This window comes from Sapajus apella, unplaced genomic scaffold, assembly GCF_009761245.1.
Source record: "Sapajus apella isolate SASKATOON/1434 unplaced genomic scaffold, GSC_monkey_1.0 scaffold76, whole genome shotgun sequence".
Lineage (NCBI taxonomy): Eukaryota > Metazoa > Chordata > Mammalia > Primates > Cebidae > Sapajus > Sapajus apella.
Genome location: NW_022437016.1, coordinates 9,766,986 through 9,793,734, shown reverse-complemented (window position 1 = coordinate 9,793,734; position 26,749 = coordinate 9,766,986). Strand labels below are relative to the sequence as shown.

Genomic DNA, 26,749 nt, shown 5'->3' with positions numbered 1-26,749 from the left:
TTCAGGGATGAGGGGCTTAGTCAGATATAGTGAACTGTTCAAACTGGTTTTATAGCATTGTGAATGCGGACATCCAGATGTACTCAGACTGGTTTTATTGTGTATGAGATAAGAAGGACCTTTTAAAAACTTGCCCATCATGAAGAAAGGTAAGAGAGATGTGGAAAGGCATTTAGATAAATTTAGGTGGTTTATAACTTATTTATATACTAATACTTACTGAGCATTTATTTATGTACCCTCCATATATTCTACCACTGAGTATACAGAACAACCCTGTTATTATCTATTATCCTCAATTTACAGATGCAGCTTAGGAAGGTAAAATGACTTAGCAGTAGTTAGATTAGGGGTGGTTATGTTGACAGTTAATAATTATTAAATTATAATTTGTTATTAAGCCGAGCTTATACCTGACCACACGAACAACATACTGCTTCACATGTTTACCATATGGCGTAGCTGTTTACGCATTGGAATGCCCTGTGTTTACTGGATGGTGAATGTCATAGTAGGACATTTGAAGTGTTACCAAGTTTTTCCCCTGCCTCTCTTTTTAACTCATCTTCTAACACTGTGCCTCAGGGATGCCTTATACTGCTGTGCCTGTGCTCAGGTTTTTTCCTCTACTTAGAGATCGTTTCCCTTCCCTACTGCCAGTTACCTCTTACTGAAATCTTTTCCAGCCACCAATACCAAGCACTGTGGTGAAGAGAGTCTGTCATCTTCTGGCCCTTACCCTCTTTGGTTTTGGGCTCCAACTTTCTTGTCTCCCTTTGTTGCCCTCACTGTGAATATCTGAGGAAAGCTTAGTTATTACGGATTGCCTTCTTGACTACTGTCTCTGATTAATCATCCTGCTTATTCAGCTGGAGTGTGAGATTCTGAGGCTTCCAGTAAAACTCACCTCTTTTAGGGAAGAATAAACTTAACCTCATAACCCCTCTGACCACAGTCAAAAGACACATGGAATGGAAGGGATAGGGAGCTGTCTCCTTAGGATTATTTGCACGCAGAGCAGGCTGACCCAGTTGCCTGGTGAAGTCTGCATCAGGGAGAGAAACCCTGCCACCTCCTGGTTGGTGCTGCAAAAGCAGGATTAAAATTGCAGTTACCATGGGAGTATTTTGGGGGTAAGGAATATTTCGTATGGACCTATGGTGGTTGACACATAATTCCGTGCATTTGTCAAAACCCATAGAACTTTACCCCACAAAAAAGTAAATGTTACTACATGTGAAAATTTGTTTAATCAGCCAGAGTGTTGTGGGAGTTACAGGGCAGAGGGAAAGAATGTACACTGTGACAAATGAATCTAGCTGGTGTTACAAATGAGTCACATAATCACACTTAAGGGGTTTGAGAAAAAAGGAGCTCACCTTTGAAAATGTTTTGACTGTATACTGTAAAGCTAAAAACAAAAAGAATTATATACAAACAAAGCACTCTAGTTTGTAAAATTTGTTTCTCTCAAGGTTATGTGTTAGGAATTCTGTCGCTACTTCAATAGAGAGTGGAACCAGCAAGTAAATACATTGTGGACAATGAGAGTCAGATTTCTCAGGTCAGAGAAAGAAAGAAGTTATAAATCAGCCAAGGGGAAGGCTAGAGTGAATCCTCTGGTGCTAGATTGGTTTCAGTGTATCAATATGTATTGGTGTTTAGATAGATAGATTTTAAAATGTATAGATACGTGCGTGGGTAGGTGAGTTAGTAAACATATGTATATTTCCAAGCTCTAGCCACTGAGAGGGGCTAGAAGCAGATACCCAGGAGCAATGAGCACACCCAGCACCCAGATCTTGGCTTCCAAATAATACTGAAAGGAATGAGACTCATTGGAGAGCTGATTGATTCCACAGCTGAGGTAGGGGAAATATAAAATGATCCTGGAGCATCTTGTGGTGCCAGCAAGTTAGGAAGTACTTTCTAAAAAATTAAAGGAAGCATATCGAAGGGCACAGAAGCCAACCTGAAAGAGCTTCTGATGGCCAACGTTGGAACAACTTGAGCAGTGATAACTGTAGGATTCGTTTATAACCCAAAGACTAAAGTAAATATCCATGAGTTTATACTGAAAGAAATGAAAAAATAAAGAGAAGTGATCATTCTTCCTTTTAAGTGAATTCTGATTAATAAATGTAGAAGGAGGCCAGGTGTAGTGGCTCACATTTGTAATACCAGCACTTTGGGAGGCCAAGGCAAGAGGACCACTTGAGCCCTGGGGTTCAAACAGCCTGGGCAACACAAGGTGACTCCATCTATATAAATAAATATAAATATAAATATAAATGTAGAAGGAATGAGGGAAATAGAAAATCACCACTAGCGCTGGGCACAGTGGTTCATGCCTGTAATGCCAACACTTTGGGAGGCCAAAGCAGGTGGATTGCTTAAGCCCAGGAGTTCAAGACCAGTCTGGACAACATGCTGACACCCTGTCTCTACAAAAGAAAATACAAAAACTAGCTGGGCATGGTGGCACATGTCTGTAGTCCCAGCTACTCTGGAGACTAAGGTGGGAGGATCGCTTGAACCTGGGAGACGGAGGTTGCAGTGAGCCAAGATCATGCCATTGCACTCCCGCCTGGGTGACAGACCAAAAAAGAAAAAAGAAAAAAATCACCATTAGAACACCACAGTAATAATTGCTACAAGCAAGATCCACTAATGGATGCTAAATAAGTGGCCTCAGTGTAAACAGAAACAGCATATTTGCATAGTCTGCAAATACATAGTAATTACAAAGGGAAAAATGGTTTATTTAGAGAATTCTAACAGACATGACTTTAGCCAAGTAATCAAGATGAACAGTACCAATAAAACACACCAACATTGTATATACCCCTGATATGAAACGCTGAGAAGGGCACACATATACACACACACAGAGGCTAATTTCACTCTCAGTCTAATCCTGAGAAAACAGACAAGCCCATAATGGAGAGACATTCTTGAAAATAACTGACATTCGACAAAATACACATTTGAAAAGTGTTAAAGTCACAAAAAACAAGGAAAGACTGAACTGTCACAGATTGGAGAAGACTATGAAGGCATGACAGCTAAATGTAGTGTGGGGTCCTGGACCGTGTTCTGGAACAATAGATAGAAGTGAAGCAACTGGAGAAATCAAAATAAAGTACTTACTTTGGTTAGTAGTTTTGTACCAAAGTTAATTTCCTAGTTTTGATGACTAGCCATGGTTATGTGAAATGTTAAAAGGAGGAGCGTATATGGGAACTCCCCATAATATTTTTGCAACTCTTCTATAGGCCTAAACTTAACTCAAAATTTAAAAAAAAAAAAAAAACTATTAAAAAAGTGCAGCTGCCATTTGTGGCTGGGGCTTTTTCGCCTATGCGCTAGACAGCTCTCTGTTGTCCCCCATCTTTGGTAATAGAACTGAGTATCTTTTCAGGCATTGTGAGACAGTGATCCTATGGCATCGCTATATCACTTTACCAGGGTAAAAAGTGCCCCGGGACACAACACAGAGGTCTGCATGAAGCACTGAGAAGTCTGAAGGAGGGAGAACAGTTGAGTAGAATCTTAAAGAAATCAAAGTTGATGTTCCTGCCGGGCGCGGTGGCTCAAGCCTGTAATCCCAGCACTTTGGGAGGCCGAGGCGGGTGGATCACGAGGTCAAGAGATCGAGACCATCCTGGTCAACATGGTGAAACCCCGTCTCTACTAAAAATACAAAACATTAGCTGGGCATGGTGGCGCGTGCCTGTAATCCCAGCTACTCAGGAGGCTGAGGCAGGAGAATTGCCTGAACCCAGGAGATGGAGGTTGCGGTGAGCCGAGATCGCGCCATTGCACTCCAGCCTGGGTAACAAGAGCGAAACTCCGTCTCAAAAAAAAAAAAAAAAAAAAAAAAGTTGATGTTCCTTACCAACTTTTTTTTTTTAAAACATTTTTTACATTTTCTTTACAAACATTTTTTTTTTTTGTAGAGACCAAGTTTCACCATGTTGCTCAGGCAGGTCTTGAACTGAGTATCAAGTTTAGCTGAGCTGAACCGAACTCAGGCAGTCCTCATGCCTCAGCCTCCCGCCAAAGTGCTGGAACTAAAGGCGTGAGCACCATGCCCAGCCACAGGGTTTTTGGGTTGTTGTTGTTGTTGTTGGGTTTTTGAGTTGTCGTTGTTGTCTTTTAATTAAGACTTTAAATTTTTGTTTTGTTTTATTTTGAAATAATGTCAAGCTTACAAAAAATGTGCAACAGTAGTAAGAACTCCCATATACCCTTTACCCAAATTCCCCAATTGTTAACATTTTGCCATCTTTGCTTTATCATCCTAATTGTTTTATTATTTTCCCTCCCCTTCTCTCCCCCTTGCTCGTTCTTCTGTCTCTCTGTCTCCCCTGCCTTCCCCACTTCCCACAGGTAAGTAAGGGTGCATGCATACACCTGTGTGTGCACAACTTCTTAGCCATCTGAGAGTAAGGCATAGGCAGTGTTCCCCTTACTTCTAACAATCACAGTACTGCTATCAAAATCAGGAAATTTAACATGACACAGTACTATCTTATTAGCAGATCTTATTCCATTTTTGCCAGTCATCCCAGTATCTTTTATAGCAATTTTATTTTATCTAGAAGCCAATTCAGGGAATCACATTACATTTTTATGTCTTTTTAGTCTCTTTTAATCTGAATCGTTCCTCAGTCTGTCTTTGTCTTTATTAACATTGTTGATTTTGAAGCAAATAGGTCATGTATTTTGTAGAATATCCCTCAATTTTGGCTTGTCAGTTTCCTCATTGACAAATGCAAAAATGGCTTTTCTGTGCATTTTTGGTGAGAATGCCATAGAAATGATATTGTGTCCTTCTTAGTCCATAATATCAAGAGCACATGATGTAAGTGTATACCCATTATTGGTGATACTAACTTGAATCGCTTGGTTATGGTGATGTCACTTAGGGGAGGTGGTGTTTCCAAACTTTTCCACTTTCTTTCTGAGTATAGGCAACAGAGACAGAACTATGTAAAACAGAATGGCATGTTCAAGGACTAACAAATAGTTGTCTATAGATAGGGTATAGCATTTGTGACAAGAGATGAGGATGAGGGGTCCAGAACCAGGTGATAGATGGTCTTGAATGCCATGCTAAGGAGCTTAGATTTGGCCCATAGACCAAAGGTGCTTTCAGCAGGTTTTGAGTGGCAAGATGTAAATCTTTAAGACCTTGATGTAGTTAGCTTTGTTATTTATGGTTTCTGGATTTTGTTGACTGCCTAGTGCCAAGCAAATGAATAATGATAGGCATGAGTTCCAAAGCAGAAAAAGTATTTGTGATGCCTTCTGAGAAGATAGAAGAGCCATGGCTAGTGCTATTCTCTTTCTTAGATAAGAGTTACAGCAGAACCATTCCTGTAACATTGCACACAGGAACCATTTATTCTGTTTTTTTTGAGACAGAGTCTCACTCTGTCACCCAGACTGGAGTGCAATGGTGTAATCTTGGTTCACTGCAACTTCCAACTCCCAGGTTCAAGCGATTCTCCTGCCTCAGCCTCCTGAGTAGCTGGGACTACAGGTGTCCACCACCACACCTGGCTACAGGGTTTCACCATATTGGCCAGACTGGTCTCGAACTCCTGACCTTGTGATTCTCTCGCCTAAGCCCCCCAAAGTGCTGGGGTTACAGACATGAGCCACCACACCCGGCCCCAATTGTTCTCTTTAATCAAATCACTGCCAGGTAGACTTTAGCCTTGCTGAAAAACTTGTTAGCTCAGTGTGGCATCAAGGAACAAGCATAGCTTTAGAATCAGAAGATCTAAATTGAAACCCCAGCTCTATCAGTTCTTCCCTGAGTAACTTGAGCAAGTCTCTTTACCTCTCTGAGCTCCATTTCCTCATCTCAAAAATGTATGGGAGAATATTACACCTTCCAAGGTTGTTGTGAGGATCAGATGAGGTAACATACATATGTGTAAGAATATTATAAGCTTGAAAATATGGTACAAGTTTTTGTTTTTAACAGAGGCACTGCAGCACATTATATTTTCCACACTTCAGGTAGTTTCATGGCCTCTTGACCAATTTTATCATCTCTAACTAAATGGGTACTACTGTTTATATTAGTCTTTAAATAGCTTTTAAAAATCAAAGTTAATTTTTAAAGGCAATTTTTTACCACCTCAGTGAGTGGAAAATCAGTATTTTTAGTGTACATCAGAATGAATGTATAATTAAGAGTTTATAAACCACCTAAAAGTATCTTAGGCTTCTCTACTAGGATGCATGCATAGTAGTCGTGGAAAGAAGTCTGGTCTTAAAGTCTGATAGCTTGGGTTCCAACCCTGATTCTGCTCTTTAGTTTCTGTCTCTTCCTGCGAAATACTTTGTTTCTGTGAGCCTTAGATTCATCTGTTCAATGGGAGAGATACTAATACTTTCCTCGTGAGTTATTTTACCTCAGAGAACAACAGTACGTATGTAACACATAGTAGATTACTGTCATATATGCGTTTTCTTATTCTGGGTGGTGGTCAAAGAAGATAAGCTTTTGAATTTCAGAACAAGAGATTGGCAAGATGTAAATCTTTAAGACTTGTGGCCCTTTAAATGAAAAGTAAAGTATGTTGAGTTCTTTTCACACCTCCAGGACAGTGAAAGTGAGATAACAGCTGAACTATTAATATACTGGGTGTTGTATTCCAATGACAGATCTTTGCTCTCTACCTATGAGCTGAACATGTGAGATGTTATTATTGGAAACAGAAATACCCAAACACTGTCATTGATCATGGAACAGCAGAGAAGTGATTGTAAGGATTTTTAGATCTTGAAATTAGATTGAAAGAGAGCTCCCAGCAAGCAAGCAACATACGTCTAGCTCTAACATAGGCTATATATGTTTCTTACTCTAAATTCACAACAACTTTTTATAAAGCAGACCAACCACGTTGCCTGCACTTGGTGGATGAAAATATTAAGACTCTAGCAAAGTTAAGAATAGAACCATGGATTTTTAACTCAAAGAGGCTAGGGAGAGGGAAGGATTAGTTGCTAAGTGCTTACTTTACATGCCAGGCCCTAGGATTGGTATTGTAGCCACACCGTTTTATATAATATAAAACAAGTACCAGTATCTCCTCTTTTCATTTCAGTAAACTGAAGTCCAGAGAGGTGAAGAAACTTGTTCATAATTATACAGACCAGGCAGAAACAAGATTTGGACCCTAACTCAACCTAATTCTAAATTTCCTGTCAGCCTTTTAGTTACCTCTAGAAACAGGGTTATGCTTGGAGCTCCCACCTTTTGAGGCAATCAGTCCTGCCTCAGGAACTTTTGAGATTACTTATGTTAATTTTTTTTTAGGTGGCAGGTATATCCTAGCAAGGCCTGCTGCTACATAGTGTTGTTTATCTTTTGTCATTGTTAACATTAACCCCTTCTAAGCTATCCTTCACAGTGGCTGTGGCAAAGATTTTTGAAAAATCCCAATATGACTGCAGTGCCTCCCTACATTCCTTCTCATCCTCAAGCTCCTTAGCTAACGTTATACCCTTAGTCTGGCATTCAAGGCTGTTTATGACCTAGGCCCAATTGGCCTCTCCACCCTTATCTCATGCTACTCTTCCCCCACGTGTGCTTTAGTCAGATTAAACCATTTGGAAGTTTCTAGAAAAAAGAGTTTATTCTTACCTTCAACTTGATGCTTTTCTGTATACTGTTGGCTCAACCTGGAGCACTCTTTTTCTGCCTTCCTAAACCCTACTTAATCTTTAAGACTCACTTCAGAAGTTTTCTTTCCCAGAAAGCTTTGCCTAATGCTGTGGCCCTACTATTACTGCAAATCAGGGGTTCTTCTCTATGCCCCCATATTAAGTGTTCCATACACAGTGATGATAACATTAGTAGTAGTTGTTATTCTTAATGAGGATGATACTACTTAAAGGATGCTTTTTATAGTTAGAAAATGCTAGGTAAGCTCCTTCAACCACAGAGGTGCTCTACTGACTGCCTTTGCAGGGAGAAATCATTGAGGTTAAAATTCTGATTAATGAAAAAAACAAAAAACCTGTTCTGATTCTACAAATCAAACCTAAACTTAGGTTGGGAATAAAAACTTTTATTTAAAAATGGAAATATTCTATCCCTCCCCTATAATTTGTCAAGACCTTAAGATGCATCATCCTGGCAGGATGTTTGTAACTGAAGGACTAGTGAACAGTGCTATCACCTTTTTTAAACATACTGAATGTATACAGTGTGTGTAGTATGTATGCAGTGCCTTGAGAGCCCCAAAATATTGCTGCCTATGAAGGAGCCTGGAATAATAGAATGTGTGCTTTGGGTCCAGAAGGACCTGTGTTTTAATCTTGGCTTCGCCAATTACTGCCTTACACTTTTGGCCAAATAAGTTCTCTTTTTGTGCTAAGACTTCTGTGAGTGTGCTCCTGACTACCTTTCTTGACTTATATTTCCTTCCAGCTATCAGAGAAGATGGCATGCCTGGAGGCCGGAATAAGAGCATTGGGCCAGTCCAGGTGAGTTCTAGGCCTCAATCTCTGTGGTCCATCCTGGAAGCGCAGGGCTCCACTGTTCCTGAAACTGCTCACCTTGATTCTTTCATCTGCTGCTCACAAGAGCCATCTTTGCTTTCATTTCTGTAAAACTGCTTTTATAGCCTGGATGTAAAAGTACTTTGAAAATCATAAATATTGCTCATGCATGGCTAGGGGAAAAAAAAGAATATCTTAAATATATATAAGTTAATGATTAAAGCTCTTCTTATGATCCCTCAGCCTTTTCTAAGGATTTACAGACAGTGAACCCAGTTATGATTCTGAACCATCCAGAGGATTTTTTGATCAGTCCTTAAGGTTATAGATAACTTAGCCTGGCAGAAATGAGCGAGACTAATTTGCTCTTCATGTCATATAAAAAATATATTAATATATTTTTAAGCCAAATATTAATGTCTTACTGTAGACCAGGAATGATAATACTCCATTCAGTCCCACAAACACTTACTGGGCTCCTACTCTTCCAAGCTCTATACTATGAACTTAGTCTAATGGGAGAGACAGATAGGTCAACAGACATCATAGTAAGTTGAGAGGTAACAGAGGATGCCCAGGGACTACAGAGGGAGGGGCACCTATTCTGCTTGGGCTAGGGCCATGGTTGGGGACCAGAGACACTGAAGAAAATAGACTGTGCAAAGACCCAGTGATGAATCTTTATGACAAGGAGTTTGTTCAATTAGGTTGGAACGTTGGGCACATGTAGTGGAGTGGCAGAAGATAAGGAAGATTCCTTGAATTTGGAATCAGTTCATTAGGGAGTGGCCTTCAACTCTCTTTGACATAGCTCCTTAGGAAAAGTCTTTGTGGGGTCAGCCTATACACTTGTTCTTACTTGCCAGTGGAAGAACTTCATGAGGGTAGAAAATTGAATATATTTCCGCCCATCAGGTGAATCCCTTGGCGCACTAGTAGGCAGAGCACATGGCTTAGGAATTATTAGTGGCCAGGAGCACTGTCACCCACCTGTAATCCCAGCACTTTGGGTGGCTGAGGCAGGAAGATCGCTTGAGGTCAGGAGTTCAGAACCAGTCCAGCCTGGGCAACATAGCATGACAGACCCTGTCTCTACCAAAAAAAATTAAAGTAAAAAAATTATTACTGTTACTGGTATGAGCTAAGAGGCAACCACTAAAAGGTTTTATTTAGATTTGCATTTTAGAAAGATCATTCTAGCAGTGGAAATGGTTTGTGAGAAGTGAGGTGAGGGTGAGTGAAACGGAGGGAGAGAGAAAGCAGTTAGAAGGGCTTTGCAGAAGTACGGGCAAGAGATATAGATAATAGTTTGAAGCAGAGCAATGGCTGTGCAGATTGAGGGGAAATAATAGACCTAAGAGTTATTTGCTGTGTAAATCGATAGGATTTAGCCAGTTAAATGTGAGAGAATGAAAGAAAGGTGTTTGGAGTTGTCTTGAGACATACACCGATGATGTTTGGGGGATTTCCTATCAATGTGCATAGTACATATTCAGTCAGGCTGTGTGACTCTCAACTCTGCTGTATTTATTCTTTTTTCCTAAACCATTTTTATCTTGTTATTCAAGTCATATATATGTCTTGTAAATTATTCTTGTGTTTTTTTTGGCTAGACTAATAGCTGCCCTTTTTTATTATTGTAAAAGTAAAAACCGTATAACATGAAATCTACCTTTTAAACAAAATTTTAATTATACAGTGCAGTGTTGTTAACTATATCCACATTTGTATACAGCAAATCTTTTGAACTTTTTCATCTTACATGACTGAAACACTATACCCATTAGATAGCAATTCCTCATTTTTCTCTCCCATTGCCCATGGCAGCCACCATTCCACTTTCTGCTTACAAGAGTTTTACTACTTTACATGTCTCATAAAGTGGAAGCATGCAGTATTTGTGCTTCTGTGGCTAGTTTATTTCACTTTCTTTTTTTTAAGGTGTTTTATGTTTATACCATATTTTCTTATGCATTTCTCTGTCATCAGACACGTTTTCACTTCTTGACTATTTTGAACAATGCTGCAGTGAATGTCGGAGCGCAAATGTCTCTTCACAATCCCGATTTCAGTTCTTTTGGATAAATACCCATAGATGGTATTGCTGGATCATATGGTGGTTCTATTTTTAACTTTTTGAGGAACCTCCATACTGTTTTCCATAGTGATTGCACCGTTTCACATTCCCACTAACAGTGCGCAAGGGTTTCCGTTTCTTTACATCTGTACCAACACTTGTTATTTTCCAGACTGGTTTTTTGGTTTGTTTTTGTTTTTTGTTGTTGTTGTTTTCTTTTACATATAGTAGACATCCTAACAGAAGTGAGGTAATATCTTCAAGTTTCAATTTGCATTTTCCTGATCATAATTGATGTTGAGCATCTTTTCATATACCTACTGGTTTGTATATGACCATTCTTTGGAGACATGTCTACTCAAGTTTCTTGTCCATTTTTCAATGGATTTTGTTTTTGTTTTTTTTTTTTTTTGTTACTGAGTTACGGGAGTTCCTTGTATATTGTGGATGTTGACCCTTTATCAGATGTGTATTGTAATAAGTTCTCCCATTTCACAGAGTATCTTTTTACCCTGTTGACTGTTTCCTTGGTTGCACAGAAGCTTTTCAGTTTGATGTAGTCACACTTGGCTGTTTTTGTTATGTTGTCTGTACTTTTGGTGGTGTATCCAAGAAATCATTGCCAAGACCAGTGTTATGAAGATTTTCCCTGTGTTTTCTCCAAGTTTTATAGTTTTAAGTCTTACATTTAAATATTTAGTCAATTTTGAGGTTGACTTCTGTGAATGGTATAAGGGTTCAACATCTTTGGCGGGGTGGGAGCGGGGCATGTGGATATAGTTTTCCCAGCACTATTAGTTGAAGAGAGTATCCTAGATGTGATGGTAGAAAGTCTCACAAAGGAGATGACATTTAGGTTTTTTTTTTTTTTTTTGTCTGGTTTGGTTTTTTCTTCTCTTGAAACAGGGTCATGCTCTGTCACTGAAGCTGGAGTGGGTTGGTACGACCATGGCACACTACAGCCTCAGTCTTCTGGGCTTAGGCCAGAATCTCCTGCCTCAGTCTCCTGAGTAGCTTGGGACTATAGGCATGCACCACCATGACCAGCTAAGTTTTGTATTTTTTGTAGAGACAGGGTTTCACCATGCCTAGGCTTCTCTTGAACTCCTGGGCTCAAGCAGTCTGCCCTCCTCAGACTCCCAGAGTGCTGGGATTACAGACATGAGCCATCATACCTGGCAGGAGGTGACATTCGAATTGGATCTTGAAGGGCCAGTGGGAGAACGGTCAGTGAGGAATGGCGTTTCAGGGTTAGGAAAGAATAACCTCAAGGACAAAAAGGAGTTGAAAGAACCTAGAGGCTTGAGAGTAGTGTAAATGAGCAGGAGGAGGGCCACGAAGGGCCATGGTGCCAGTGAGAAGGAAGCTACGCCATCCTAAGATTAGTGAGAGGCCCGGAGTATGGGCGTGGAGGAGAGGGAATCTAGGTTTCTGGGAGATCCTATGAGATTTAAATAAGCTCTCAGTCCTGAAAAAAGAACAATGTCTTGAGCACCCAGTCTAACATATCTTAATTCCTTGTCAAAGATATCAGAAGAAGAGATTGAAAGGATCATGTCTGGACAGGAGTTTGAGGAAGAGGCCAATCACTGGAGCAACCACGGTGACAGTGACCACAGTTCCCCTGGGAACAGGGCTTCAGAGAGCAACCAGCCCTCACCAGGCTCCACACTGTCCTCCAGGTGAGCTTTAAGGCAAACCCACGATAATCATCTAGGGATCCTCCACCAAGGGCAGACCCACAAGAAACCTCTGGCTGCGTATCCCTGCCAGGCTGTCTCAGCCATTGTACTGTTGCTCCCTCAGACTCTTGAAGTAGGGGTCAGGATGATTGAAAACAGTGTTTCCCAGCCCCTTTTATGCTAAAGACCTTGAAAATGTCAGTGGTCTCTTCTGCAGACTGATAAAGTACTGTATCTTCTATCCATGCCCAAGCATTCTTCACCTAACAGAATAACATTTTAAATGTAGCTATTTTCCCTCATTTATTTTATCACTGAAATAAACTTCCTTGACAGTTTTGAACTAAAACTATAATTTCTCTGCCTCACAAGAGTCAATGTTTTTCACTTTCTAAATTTTAAGAAACATCGAAGGCTTTTTAAGCCGGTCAAATTTGCTGCTATCAGAAAATACAAACTTAGAAACTCTTGGTTCAAGCATATCTTTAGTTAGTTGTCATGTGTGAAATAGAGCCTTCAGCCATTAGGGAAGGTTTCCTTTCTCCAGAAATCTTTCTTGTAGGATATGGGTTGACAAACTTTTTCTGCAAAGGCCAGATAGTAAATATTTTCAGCTTTCCAGGCCTGATGGTTTGGATCTCCACTTCTCCATTCTGCCTTTTTAGTATGAGAACAGCTGCGGCCATGGACACTATGTGAAGCAGTGAGCATTGCTGTGTTCCAGTAGAACTTCATTTGCCAAAATGGGCAGTGGGCTGGATTTAGCCTGCAAGCCAAAGTTTGCCAACCCCAGTTATAGGAGAGATTCCCAGCAGTAATATAATATAAACACCCACTTTGCCATCATAGTCTACAAGTATCTGTTAAAAATACTCTCCAGGCATGGCACCTATACAAAGAATTCATTCAACCAGTATTTATTCATCACCTACTCTGCCTTGCACTGAGTGTCCAATGGTGACCCCGATATTTATGTAGAGTCCTTGTCTCACAGATGGGAATCCAGTAGGAGATACACGAATGTAACTATTAATTTTGTCCCCTGGCTTGATGAAGACACAGACCTGATGGCCAAAGAATACCTTAAGTCACCTTCTGGCTCATTTCCTGTGAGTAGTTACTAGATTTGCCATGGCTCCGTTTGATGCAAGACTTTTCTCTTCAGCAGGTCTGTGGAACTAAATGGATTCATGGCATTCAGGGAACAGTACATGGGAATGTCTGTGCCTCCACATTACCAGTACATACCACACCTTTTTAGCTACTCTGGCCACTCACCACTTCTGCCCCCACAAGCTCGCAGCCTGGATCCCCAGTCATACAGTCTGATTCACCAGCTGTTATCAGCTGAGGACCTGGAGCCATTAGGCACACCCATGTTGATCGAAGATGGGTAAGTAAGCTCCACCCTTCCTGGCCCCTTGCAGTCTCAAAATGTCCCTACCCCACATCCACCTGTGTCCCTGGCTGCTATACATTTGGCTTCAGAATGAGTTGGGGTATAATGACTCAAGCCTCAGGACAAATCTGTGCTTATCTTTGAAGCCAGTGATCCCTTATTGTTTCCTTAAGTATTTTTTCTCACAGAGTTGAGGTTACTTTTCAGTTCCTATGGAATTGAGATAGAAGGGCCTTTGTTTATGTTTGGGCCTAGGTAAGCCAGGTACTGGGATGGATCTGAGCACTTCCAGGCTAGAGATGAGTAGTAGTTCTGGGGATAGGCGTATATCAAATATAGGCTCCTTCACAAAGCCCTGGCTGGTTGTGGCCTGTCGTGCAACCCTCACCAACATCCCCACGGCTAGGATGGTGGCACATCATCACTTTAGGTGCAGGCTTGAGTGGATAGAAGGAATATTCTTTCAGTCTTTAGTCAGCTCTACCTGAGGAGATGATAATTCAGCCCTTGGGTCTACCCATTGCTGCATCCATCATTCCTCTGGCCTAGAGCTTAAGCAGTTTGAGTGCTTAGACCTCCCAGGAAGGTTTCTTAAGCTAGTGTCCAGTTTCAGAAGAGGAGATTAAACTATTCACCCACAAGAAGGCCACACAAACCCTTTATAAATCTAGATGTAGAAAGCTGGGCATGGTGGCTCATGCCTGTAATCGTAGCACTTTGGGAGCTGTAGGTGGGCAGATCACAAGGTCAGGATTTTGAGACCACCCTGGCCAACATGGTGAAACCATGTCTGTACTAAAAATACAAAAGTTAGCTGGTCATGATGGCATGTACCTGTAAACCCAGCTACTCAGGAAGCCAAGGCAGGAGAATCGCTTGAACCTGGGAGGTGGACGTTGCAGTGAGCCAAGATTGCACCACTGCACTCTAGCTCTTGGCGACAGGGCAAGACTCTATCTCAAAAAAAAAAAAAAAAAAAAAGTTAAATGGAGAAAAGTGTTGCCAAGGGCCTTGAGAGAAAGAAAGTTGAAACTCCTGGGTCTGTGGTCTCAGAGGCCCCTTTTATTCCAGAGTTGAGAGATGCCCTGCTGCTCTGCCCAGCTTTAGCTTAAAGGAAAGGCTGAGCAATCCTGGTTCCTGAACTCACCACCAGGGGGTGGAGTGAGAGCAGGGAAAGCTTCTGAACTTGTTCTGTTCTCTTCAGCAGTCTGGACGCGAGGCTTATTTTTGTGCCAATTCCTTTGTTGGGTGGGTATCAGAATTAGAATAAGAATTCCATTGCCAAAACTTGAACAGAAGTGACTGGGATTTTCTCTAAGACATGAAACATCAGAGGACACCAACAATAAAAGTCATATTCCCTGACAATTGCACACTTTTTTTTTTTTTTTTTTTTTTTTTTTGAGACAGTCTCGCTCTGTCACCCAGGCTGGAGTGCAGTGGCACTGTCTCGGCTCACTGCAACCTCTGCCTCTTGGGTTCAAGTGATTCTCCTGCCTCAGCCTCCCGAATAGCTGGGATTACAGGCCCAGGCTGCCACACCCGGCTAATTTTTGTACTTTTAGTAGAGATGGGATTTCACCATGTTGGCCAGGCTGGTCTTGAACTCCTGACCTCAAATGATCCACCTGCCTCAGCCTCCCAAAGTGCTGGGATTACAGGCATAAGCCACCGCGCCTAGCCAATTGCACACATTTCTAAGCCTTTTATTTCCTCAGCAGCCTTTCCTCACCAGACTCACCTCTCCAACCCTGGGCTTGCTACTGGCCTCAGCCCTGCCCCTATATCAGAAAATCACATTGGATAGAACTGGAGACCGTGGGCATGGAGCAAGGAGCCCATTGCCAGGGACCCTTTGTGCCCTTGGGACTACCTTCTCTATGTGCCCTCATCCTCACTCTCTGGCCAATGGAAGTGACTTTCCCTGTCCCTTTCCCTCAGATACTCTGTGACACAGGCAGAACTATTTGCCCTGCTTTGCCGCCTGGCCGACGAGCTGCTCTTTAGACAGATTGCCTGGATCAAGAAACTGCCTTTCTTCTGCGAGCTCTCAATCAAGGATTACACGTGCCTCTTGAGCTCTACGTGGCAGGAGCTAATCCTGCTATCCTCCCTCACTGTTTACAGCAAGCAGATCTTTGGAGAGCTGGCTGATGTCACTGCCAAGTACTCACCCTCTGATGAAGAACTACACAGGTGAGGGCTCCTGGCTGGGGAGGAAATCCCAAACAACCACACCATTGTCATCCCTGCTAGGCATAGTCGCCTGGCCCGTCAGAGGATAGGCATTGCACCACATAGGCCTGGGTTTGAACCCTCACTCTGCCACTGACTAGATTTGTGATCCTCAGGTTCTGAACTGGTAAAATGGGGTGATAACAGAATTTCCCTAATAAGATGGTTTTTAGGAATAAATCTTATACATTCAAGCTTAGCAGAGTGCTAAGCTGTAATTTATTTTTTATTTTATTTATTTAGTGTGTGTGTGTGTGTGTGTGTGTGAGAGAGAGAGAGAGAGAGAGAGAGAGAGAGAAACAGAGAGACAGAGTCTTGCTCTGTCGCCAGGCTGAATGCAGTGGTACAATCTCGGCTCACTTCAACCTCTGCCTCCCAGGTTCCAGTGAGTCTCGCCTTAGCCTCCCAAGTAGGTGGGACTACAGGTGCACGCCACCACATCTAGCTAATTTTTGTATTTTTATTAGAGATGGGATTTCACCATGTTGGCCAGGATGGTCTCCATCTCCTGACCTCAGGTGATCCTCCCACCTTAGCCTCCCAAAGTGCTGGGATGACAGGTGTGAGCCACTGTGCCTGGCAGCTGTAATTTTTTAAAAATTAATTTATTTTTTGAGACAAAGTCTAACTCTGTCACCCAGGCTGGAGTGCAGTGGCTCAGTCTTGGCTCACTGCAACCTCCACCTCCTGGGTTCAAGTGATTCTCCTGCCTCAGCCTTGCAAGTAATTGGGATTACAGGCACCCGCCACCACGCCTGGCTAATTTTTGTATTTTAATTCACCATGTTGGCCAGGCTGGTCTACAACTCCTGATCTCAAGTGATCCACCCATCTTGGCCTCTCAAAGTGCTGGGATTACAGGCATGAGCCACTGTGCCCAGCTGATTTGTATTATACCTGGATTTCTGAGATAATGCATCCAGGAAAAACAAAAATCTAAATTCTGCCTACAAGGCAATAGGGGCTCTGAACTGGAGTTTACAATCCAAGAAAGAGACCTAGAGGTCATTTTGGTACCTACTGTGTGCACTAGGTAAATATTTTTAATTGTCTGCTTTATTTCTCACAGCCTCTAGCCTTACAGGTGTTGTGCCTATTTTATAGATGAGAAAACTGTAGTTCAGAGAGACCTCCCCTTAAATATTTGGGATTTGAATCCAGAGCCATAGATTTGAGCACATGCCTGCCTGACTGAAAAGCTTCATTTCCTTGATTCTGTCTGAGATGCGGTGAGATGCTGAAAGCATGGGACTAAAAGACTGAGCTGTTCTGTTTGTCATTTTCTGGCATAACATTTTATCCCAGCTGGCCAGTATCCTTACAGCCTCCCTGTCCAGAATGGGTCACCTCCCTGCTGCTCTGGGGCCTGTCCAAGCACACTTTTTACTCATTTACTCTGCAGAACTGGAGCACAGGATGACCATATTTTCTGACTCTAAAATCAGGACAAATGATCTGCCGAGATGACTTTCTGGCTTGCTAATTTATCCATATGAAAAGTCTTATAATGCTTAATTTGTATTTAAATAGACATTTCAATACATGACTTGTATTGTACAGTTCAAAATATTGGAAGTCATAGGATTCCAGGGCACCAAGAAGAAGAAAAGAAAAGGTGCCCCTATCCATGAAAGCTGGAGAATGGAAAGTAGCAGCCTTCACAATTTTCTTCACAGAATGGGGGTCCATCTCCCCCGCCGCCACCTAGTTGTGGCATTAAGACAAGCCAAGGCTCAAGTGGAAAGCAGTACTCCAAGACCTGCAAGGGCCCTTGGCACAGCTAGGGGAGGGAGGAGCCAGCTTGCCGACTCTCTCCACTCGTTTTCTAATATTTCCTTATTAATGATGCTTACTGGCTTCAGTGTGATCTATAAATGACAGAGTTTTGAACCCAGCTGACACTTAGTCTGGTAAACAGAGCTATCTGATTTTGCAGATGACCTAACCCCTTGTCCAGAGCCTCTAATTCATTGTTTCTATCAAATTCCTGTCTCCTACTCCATAACTCTGCTCCATAGGGGTGTTTGGATAGCAATCAGCCTACTCTGATGTTGTCAGGGTTTGCGGAACTGGCCCAAGGAGTCCAGCCTCTCTGGGTGCCTGGAATCTACGAGTGCAGCCTGAGGCTACAGCATCAGCCTTTCGACTCCACTCCCGAGTAATAGGTGTGCCCAGGCCCTCTGCAGGGAGGCAGGGGTCACTGGCAGTACAGGTTCTCTTTGGCTTTGAGCTTCATAAGGTATCCCATCTCACTGTAGCCAGTCCCTTAAGCCCCAAGACCAAGGCAAAGGTTAGTAACAGCTGAAGTAGTGAGGAAACGTTTCCTTCCTACGTTGGAATTTTTCTAATCAAGGAGGATCTAAAGCTGTACCATCCACTATAGTAGCCACTAGCCTTACATGGCTTTTAAAATGTAAATTTATTAAAATTAGAAATTTAGTTCTCACTTGCACCAGCCACATTTCCAGTGCTCAGTAGCCACAGGGCTAGTGGCTACTAGTACAAATAAAGATCATTTTTATCATCACATAAAGTTTTATTGAACATTGCTGTCTTTAGAACATGTATTGCTGCTGAGCTGTCAAGTGGGTTCTGAGACTAGGAAATGGATTTGTTGTTAGGACTCTACTGGGGAATCCATCGATGGAAAAATAACAGTTAAACTTCAACATGTTAGTTCTGATTCCATGACCATTTACTGAGTATCTATTGTGTGTTTTGCGGGGAGGAAGCTGGGATCACAGGTGATGCAGACATGGTTTCTGATTCAGAGTCCCTATCCTTCATTTAGGGGACTGGGAGGCAAAAAGAAGCAGACACAACTTACAGTGCAGGGTTGTGTTGGCGGAGATAGAGGGGCATATGAAGAGAACTGTGCAAGCATAGACTGCGGAGTGAGTACCTCTGTGTGCAGGGCCAGGGAAGGCTTACCAGAGGGTCAGACATTTGAGCTACACCTTGAGTGGGAATTTCTAGGCCCCTGGTAGAGAACAAGAAGGAAGGCAGGAGATAAAACAAAGTCCTAGAACTTAGAGATCCTAGATGATTGCTATGTGCAAGGAATCAAAAGCAATTCTGTGGATTTAAGGTATAAAGAGAATGTATCTAAGAGAGACAGAGAAATGAGGGGAGAATTGACTAGAGAGAAAGATGTGGTCAAGACAGGTCATGAAAGTGCTCAAATGTCAATCTAAATAATTTGGGGTTTGTTGTGTAAATAGTATTAAATCTTGGGAAGTTTTTAAGTGGAAGAATTACACAGGTTGCATTTTAGAAAGATCTCTGTGGCAGTAAAGTTCAGGATGGATTGGCCTGGTCAAGACTGGAGCACAGTGGCTGAGCAGGAAGGAGACTGTCCCATAGCCCAGGTGAAAGAGAACAAGGCCTGGACAAAACAGAGATTGTGGAGACAGAGGGAAGCACAAAGCTAAGAGATGTCAAGGAGACAGTGGGACTTCAGTGAGTGGAAAATGTCGATGATGCTGCTGGTATTTTTGGACTAGCGAGGCAGGTAGGCACCAATTTTCTTAGCTAGGATAAAGGAGCAGGGAAGAACAGGATGGAGATGAGCAACTCTTTGGTTTAGGTGTCTGTGGGGTCTGAGAGGCATATAGGACTGCCTAGGAGGTCGTAGGAAGTAGAAGAACCTCTAGAATCAGGTTAACCACTGGAAAGCAGTAACCGCTCTGCTAGAAACCCAGGCTGTGGAGTCTGTAATTGGCCGTAGTGCTCTCCTACCTTGCCTGCTACTGCCTTGCTCCCACTCCCCCAGACGGCCTTTACTTCTTCACAACTCTTGAGTGCAAGTGAGTTCCTGCTGTCATGGAAAGGCTTTTCCCAGATGATACATGACCACCTCCTTTTCTCTTCTCAAATATTGAATCAAATTTATGGTGCCCATATTCCTTAATCAGACTGTTATCAGACAGTGAACCGGGTGAATTTGATTTAAAGCAGATTGTAGCACCAGCCAGTGACTGCTCCTGGCCCTAATCAAGACTCCTCTCCGGAGAGGATGCCTTGAGCTAGATGGGCTTTAATGGGCACTTCTATCTCATGAGCACCAGCCCCATTTTGCCAGATCTCTGGAAAGTTGCCTCCCAGCTTCCCTGCCTAACCATAAGGCTCAAGAAACAGACTTTTATTTTTGCTACAATAATGGGAGAGATGATGATGATGGTGCTATTTGTAATGATAACAGCTGGGGACAACTATATTTATTATGCCAAGTTCTATCTTAAGTGCCTTACATACATTATTTGTTGAATTCTCACTGCTACCTTGTGTGACTGGCACTAATATTATCCCCATTCTAGAGATGAGGAGCGTGAGGTTCAGAGAGATAAAAAGGCTACAAAGCAAGAGAGAGATGGAGCTAAGTTTATCACCTGTATCTGTTGTGCTCCAATGCCCAGCCTCTTTAACATTGCCTCATACTAAATTCTTATTTTCCCAGAGCATTTTCAAAAGGTTTGACTTTCTGGAATTTGTCCTGAAACTACAGTCTTAGTTTTCATCTTGGAGTCTGTACATGGGTGCTGAGATGGCAATTTCTCTGATTGTGGCTCATAGTCACTCCTGGGAGTAGGTGCATTTAGATGAATGAAAAAGAGACAACTGGGTCTCTCAGCCCGCTTAATGGGACATAACTTACATAGTGTCAGCTTCAATTGCAGACTGAATGGTCCAGTGGTTTGGGGGATCCTGGCAGGAATGTTTTCCTTGCCCCAGCATGCTTGTGTAATGGGAACCTAGAAGAAGAATGGGTGTGTTTGTCCAACTTTCTGGCTTTGAATGCTGATAATTTGTAGACAGTGAATACGGGGCATTAGAACTGTGGAGTGGGCAGATGTGGAGGAGGCACGGCTGCAGGCCCATGGAACAGAGAACAACTTTGTTTATCAAGGGGTGGGATGTGGGGTGTGGAGGAAAGCTTTGCAATCAGGCTGTGGAGACTGAGTGGGGGCTGCTGGGCTGGCTGCCAGCCCCCACCACTGCTGGGGGTCGATGGTGTCTCCCTGTTGTAGGAATGTTGGGAAAAGAGGGATGTGCTGTCCTCAAGAGAAAGGGCAGATTTAGGGCATATGGACAGGCTAGACACTTGGGAACTCCTTTGTGTCGCTCAGGTCAAGACTCAGCCAGGAAGAGGTTTGGCACTCCTGGCTAAGTGTCTGGCTGATAGCCACACACCTGCAGGGTCTGCAGTGCCAGAGTGAACACTTGGGGCAAGGGGTTGCTGATTAAAGGACAGAGCATTATCTTTGCTTGCTACACTACTCGGCCACCAGACGGATGCTGACACTGCCTCTCCTCTTGCATCCTCCTTTTTTATGCCCTATACTATTTCCTCACCTCTCCAGGCAGATAATGAAGGAAATTGGCAGTAAAGACCATTTTTCCACTCTCAAGACCATAAATAGCTAGCAGAGCGCTGTGATGAAGAATGGTCTTCACTCCCAGGAACACCGCCTCCTGCAAGTGTTAGCATCTTGGAGACACTGCAGGGGCAGTTCTGTGCACTGTAGCAGACCTGACTTCCTCCCAGGGCTGGGCCCTGTTCTGAGTTGCTGTGGGAACACAGTACTCCTAAGGTCTCTAGTGGTAGTATATAATTAGCCTTTTCCAGGTAGCAGCTAAGAACAAGACAGGATAAGGGGTAGGCAGTGTAGTGCTGAGAAAAGTCCATAGGCTTGGAATTAGAAAATCTAGTTTCAACCCTGGCCTCACCACCACTCCCATTTATTTTCCATGCAACTTTGGACTAGTCACCTCTTTTTCTGCTTCTTCATCCCTAACATGGAGGTGATGCATAGTATCCTTCCAGGTTATCAGGAGGGTCAAGAGTAAGAATGCGTATGAAAAGGCCTAGTACATAATAGAGACTCAGTAAAGAACCTCCCTGAGCCTTCATTTCCATATGTGAACAAAGGGGGTTGTGATTCGTATCCATTCTGTGAATTTATTGGGACTGTCAATGGGATTAAATGTATGTAGAATACTTAATGTGCCTGGCAGGTAGCAAACACTCAACAAATGGTAGAATGGTAGAAACGGCATTATAGAATGGTTGTTATTATGGTTATTCAATATGAATCTATCCGCCAGGATTGGAATGTATCAATAAAGTTGTAAAAGCCATTGGACCAGGTTCAGAGAAACTGAGTCAGCCATAGTAGCTCAAGTCAGCAAACTGAAGGAAACCCCAGCTCGTACTGGGAGCCATGCCAAGGCCAAAGGTCAGAGCTGCGGACTGCAGTAGTCAGTCATCTCTCAGTATCGTGGAGGATTGTTTCCAAGACCCCCGTGGATACCAAAATCTGCAGATGTTCAAGTCCTTTATATAAAATGGTGCAATATTAGCATATAACCTACGCATATCTTCCTGTGTATTTTAAATCAGCTCTAGAATTCTTATAATACCCGATGGAATATAAATGATGTAAATGCCATTTAAATAGTTATTACATTGGTTTTGGTTGGGGGGGGGATTTTTGTTTGTTTGTTTGTTTTTGTAATAGTTATTACATTGGTTTTGGTTTGTAGGGGATTTGGGGGGGTTTTTGGTTGGTTGGTTTTCTGTTTTACATTTTCAGACAGGGTCTCACTCTATTGCCCAGGCTCTAGTGTGGTGGTACAGTCACAGCTCACTGCAGCCTCAACCTCCCATGCGCAGGTGATCCTCCCACCTCAGCCTCCAGAGTAGCTGGGACCACAGGCATGCACCACCATGCCCTGCTAATTTTTGTATTTTTTGTTAGAGATGGCGTATTGCCATGATGCCCAGGCTGGTCATGAACTCCTGGGCTCAAGCAATCTGCCTGCCTCAGCCTCCCAAAGTGCTGGGACTACAGGTGTAAGCCACTACACCCAGCCATTAGACTGTATTTTTAAATTTGTCTTATTTTTTATTGTTGTATTGGTTTTTTAGAAAAATATTTTTGATGCAGTTGGTGGAACCCACTGCTGCTGAGGCTCCTCTTCATGCTTAAAAAGGGCAGGGACCTCTGGCCTCAACCAGAGCCAGGCTTTCCCCAAGCAAGAGAAAGTGTCCTGCTTGTCCAGGAAGTCAAAGCCTGCAAAGCCTTCAAAGTTAACACAGAAAGCAGTAGATTCCAGAAAGCAATAGTTCATCCCCAGGTGTTGTGGACCCTACCCAGATAGGGCCTTGTTGGCCTGGCACACGGTTTTAGTGCGCAGATCTGAGGGTGTCACCAGGAAGCAGACCTGAAGCTAAGAATCTTCTCCTTATGACTGAGTTATATCAGGCCCTTCTGGGACCCTCCACCCACTAGCCAGTCCACTCCTCAAATGACTCAGGCCAGACTTGACCTCATCTTTTGTAAATTCCTGCTTCCTGGTTAAGTGTTTGCCTCCTTGGTTCGATGGTCTCTCCATCTCTGGTATGAAGTATACCCAAAACATTAATTCCCCTGGGGTGACCTGGCCTGGGGCTCTGTTGCCTAAAAGTTGGTCTTTCTCCAGAGAGCTCACTCCTAGCCCAAAGTAAGGACTATGGGGGCTTTGAGCCCCTCTGCTAGGGTACACCACCTTAGATATTGGAGAAACCAAGGCCTTGGGTTCTAGGTTCCCACTCTGTCACCAATTAACTGTGTATTTGTAGACCAGACCCCTCCCCTCTTTGAACTTCAGGTGCTCATCTGTACATTGGTGATGCTTATGTCACCCAGCTCATAGGGTTGAGAGGATTAAACATGATAACGCTCATAAAGTAACTGATGCAACCACAGAGGCTGGCATGATATGGAAACTCAGTTAACATTTTACTCCCTTCCACCAAAGTCAGGGATGCCAATAACAATTTTCACTGTGCATAACCTCAGCTCTGCTGGAAACAGTTAACATAAGCAAATACAATCAGCAGCTTTTCTTTGGAGTGTGGTAGAGGCTCACATAGAGTCACCATGGCAGCTGACTTTGATGCTAGAGGCTGCGTCTCAACAATAGCTGTATCTTAATAATGTTGTACTTCTCCGCACATTTACATCCCAGACCTTCTTTGGCCCTTGTTAGCCCAAGAATGCAAGTTCCTCAAAGCATAGAGGGGTCAGATGACCTTGCCAAGATCTCATAGCCTGTGTGTGATGGAGATGAGTTTGAACCTAGATTGACCCTGCCTGGCCTTGGGAAAAGCAGCTTGCATGAGCTATGTTGGCCTGTAGACAAAGAATGGATCTGCCTGTGCTTCCCAAGTGGCTTTGGATCCCATTTTCCCCAAGCTCAGCCTGTTTCCTGTCTTAGATACCTTAAGGAGCTGCATGAGCTCTCTGGCTGCCCTTTCCTCGCCCCTACTGGTATCACAGCCCACTGTTAACACCTGTGTCTGTTCCCCAGATTTAGTGATGAAGGAATGGAGGTGATCGAGCGGCTCATCTACCTCTATCACAAGTTCCATCAGCTGAAGGTCAGCAATGAGGAGTATGCTTGCATGAAAGCAATTAACTTCCTAAATCAAGGTGAGTGGCTGGGATGGGCAAAGGGACCTTTGCATTGGTAGGGGGTGTAGGGGGCAGCGAGCATTTGCCCTCCTGTTTCACCCCTCCTTACCCTCAGGATTGTCTCACACAATCCATCATACCATCTGGGTTTCAATCCTGGAAAACCTGTGGACCCCCTTGTCATCACCCTGACCCTTTATAGCACTGGGAATGGGAGAACGCTTTGGATATTTTTTTCTTCAAACCTAAATGCCACAATCTCTATAACTCATAGAGGAAGGAAAAGGATTTGCTTTGTTTAGTCAGTTTTAATGCATTTACACACAGACACCAAGGACAGTACATGCGTCATTTAAAATATGTACCAAGTTTACCAGTGACTGAAGAAGAACAGAGTGACTGATGAAACTATTGGAGATAAGGCCTCTGACAGGCTGGCAGTGGTTCTGACAGCCTCTTCAGGGCAGAGCAGGGATGCACAAATACACACACACACACACACACACACACACACCCCAAGCATGGCTTTTAATAGGGTGCACAAATACACACACACACACACACACACACACACACACACACCCCAAGCATGGCTTTTAATAGGGTGCACAAATACACACACACACACACGGCTTTTAATAGGGTGCACAAATACACACACACACACACACACACACACACACACGCCCCCCAAGCTTGGCTTTTAATTAAAAGAATGCCGGATATGATTTATGTGGAATATTACCTGCAAAGTGGCACTTGGCAGCTGTCTGCCCGCATAGGGAGGAGGTTTGTATTATCTTTTTTTCCAAAGTAGCTAATGAGTACTCTGCTCCCATAGCAGCACTGGGCTGTTCTGCTGCCTGTGGCATTGCAGGTGCCCTCGTCCTGTGTCCTGTCTCCACTCCAGAGCTCCTCTCCTCTTTGCCCACTCTCCTCCTGCTTCTGCACCATTCATGCATTTATCTGGTGTTCTGCATGCCTCCCTTAGGCCAAACCCTGTGATAAGCATAAAAGACATTGAAAAAACTTAGACCCCAGATCTCTGGCCTCAAGAAGTATGCATTCTGATGGCACTTGACATGCTGCTTGCCCCTCAGATGGGGGAGAGCAGTAGCAACTTCTTGAAGGAGGAGAAATCTGAGCTGGGCCTCAAAGCCTGGGTAAGATTTATATATAGAATATTTTTGTTCATATTCTATATATAAAAAAGGTGTGTGTGTGTGTGTATATATATATATATATATATATATATATAGAGAGAGAGAGAGAGAGAGAGAGAGAGAGAGAGAGAGAGATCTATATATAAAAAATGGAGGGGCCAGGCACAGTGGCTCATGCCTGTAATTCCAACACTTGGAGAGGCCAAGGCAGGAGGATCACTTCAGCCCAGGAGTTTGAGACCAACCCAAGCAACATAGACCCCATCTCTGCAGAAAATTTAAAAAATTAGTTGAGCATGATGGCACACACCTGTAGTCCTAGCTTCTCAGGAGGCTGAGGTGGGAGAAACTCTTGAGCCAGGAGATTGATGCTGCAGTGAGCTGTTGATCGCACCACTGCACTCCAGCCTAGGGGGCAGAGCAAGACCTTGTCAAAAAAAAAATGGAGGGACAGCCCAGGAGGAAGATTAAGAACAGAAGCACATAGGAAGTGGGATGGGGGTGTGTGTGTGTGTGTGTGTGTGTGTGTGTGTGTGTGTGTGAGAGAGACAAGCATGAATGTATGGGTATCAGCAAGGTTTCTGATTGGTTCCAGTGAAAGGCAAATTTGAAGACATTATAAAGGATAAATTTGGAAAGGTAGGTTATTCAGTCATTTGTTAAGTGTTTTCTAGTTGTTTGAAGCTGAGAGAAGCCCTAGCCCTTGAGGGACTCTGTCCGCTTACTATCCTTTGTATTATTTTTTCCTCTCTCTCATTTCTCTTCCCTTATGCAGAGCTTAGTTCCTCCCTATCAGAGAAGATCCCCTGTTGTGACAATGTTTATTAACTTAGTTGAAAGATGCACATATTTAAGGAGTTGGTTTCTCTTCCACATTAGAAAGCCCGTCCCATTCCCTGTGTGGTTTTTTCTTTCACAGATATCAGAGGTCTGACCAGTGCCTCACAGCTGGAACAGTTGAACAAACGATACTGGTACATTTGCCAGGATTTTACTGAATATAAATATACACATCAGCCGAACCGCTTTCCTGATCTCATGATGTGCTTACCTGAGATTCGCTATATTGCAGGTAACATCCTGGGTCTCAGGCTTCCAGACGTTCCTTGCTTCTCTTAGCTTGTGAAGGAATGAGGCAGGCAGTGTTTTCAGGGTACTCATTCCAGCCCATCACCAACTGCATGAAAGAGCTCTCATCCTTGCCCTCAAAA

At 43.2% G+C, this 26,749-nt stretch overlaps 1 protein-coding gene across 1 annotated transcript in view; it reads left to right on the top strand.

Annotated features, from left to right (window-relative positions):
- NR6A1 (nuclear receptor subfamily 6 group A member 1) overlaps nt 1–26,749 on the top strand; it is a gene marked incomplete at its 5' end in the record, with an annotated part of 35,704 nt that overhangs the window by 1,694 nt on the left and 7,261 nt on the right. Inside the window, 6 exons of the mRNA XM_032251642.1 lie at nt 8,456–8,511; nt 12,131–12,285; nt 13,451–13,678; nt 15,626–15,880; nt 24,272–24,393; nt 26,458–26,610. Coding sequence (XP_032107533.1) covers nt 8,456–8,511; nt 12,131–12,285; nt 13,451–13,678; nt 15,626–15,880; nt 24,272–24,393; nt 26,458–26,610 — 969 coding nt within the window. The remainder of the gene's footprint in view (nt 1–8,455; nt 8,512–12,130; nt 12,286–13,450; nt 13,679–15,625; nt 15,881–24,271; nt 24,394–26,457; nt 26,611–26,749) is intronic.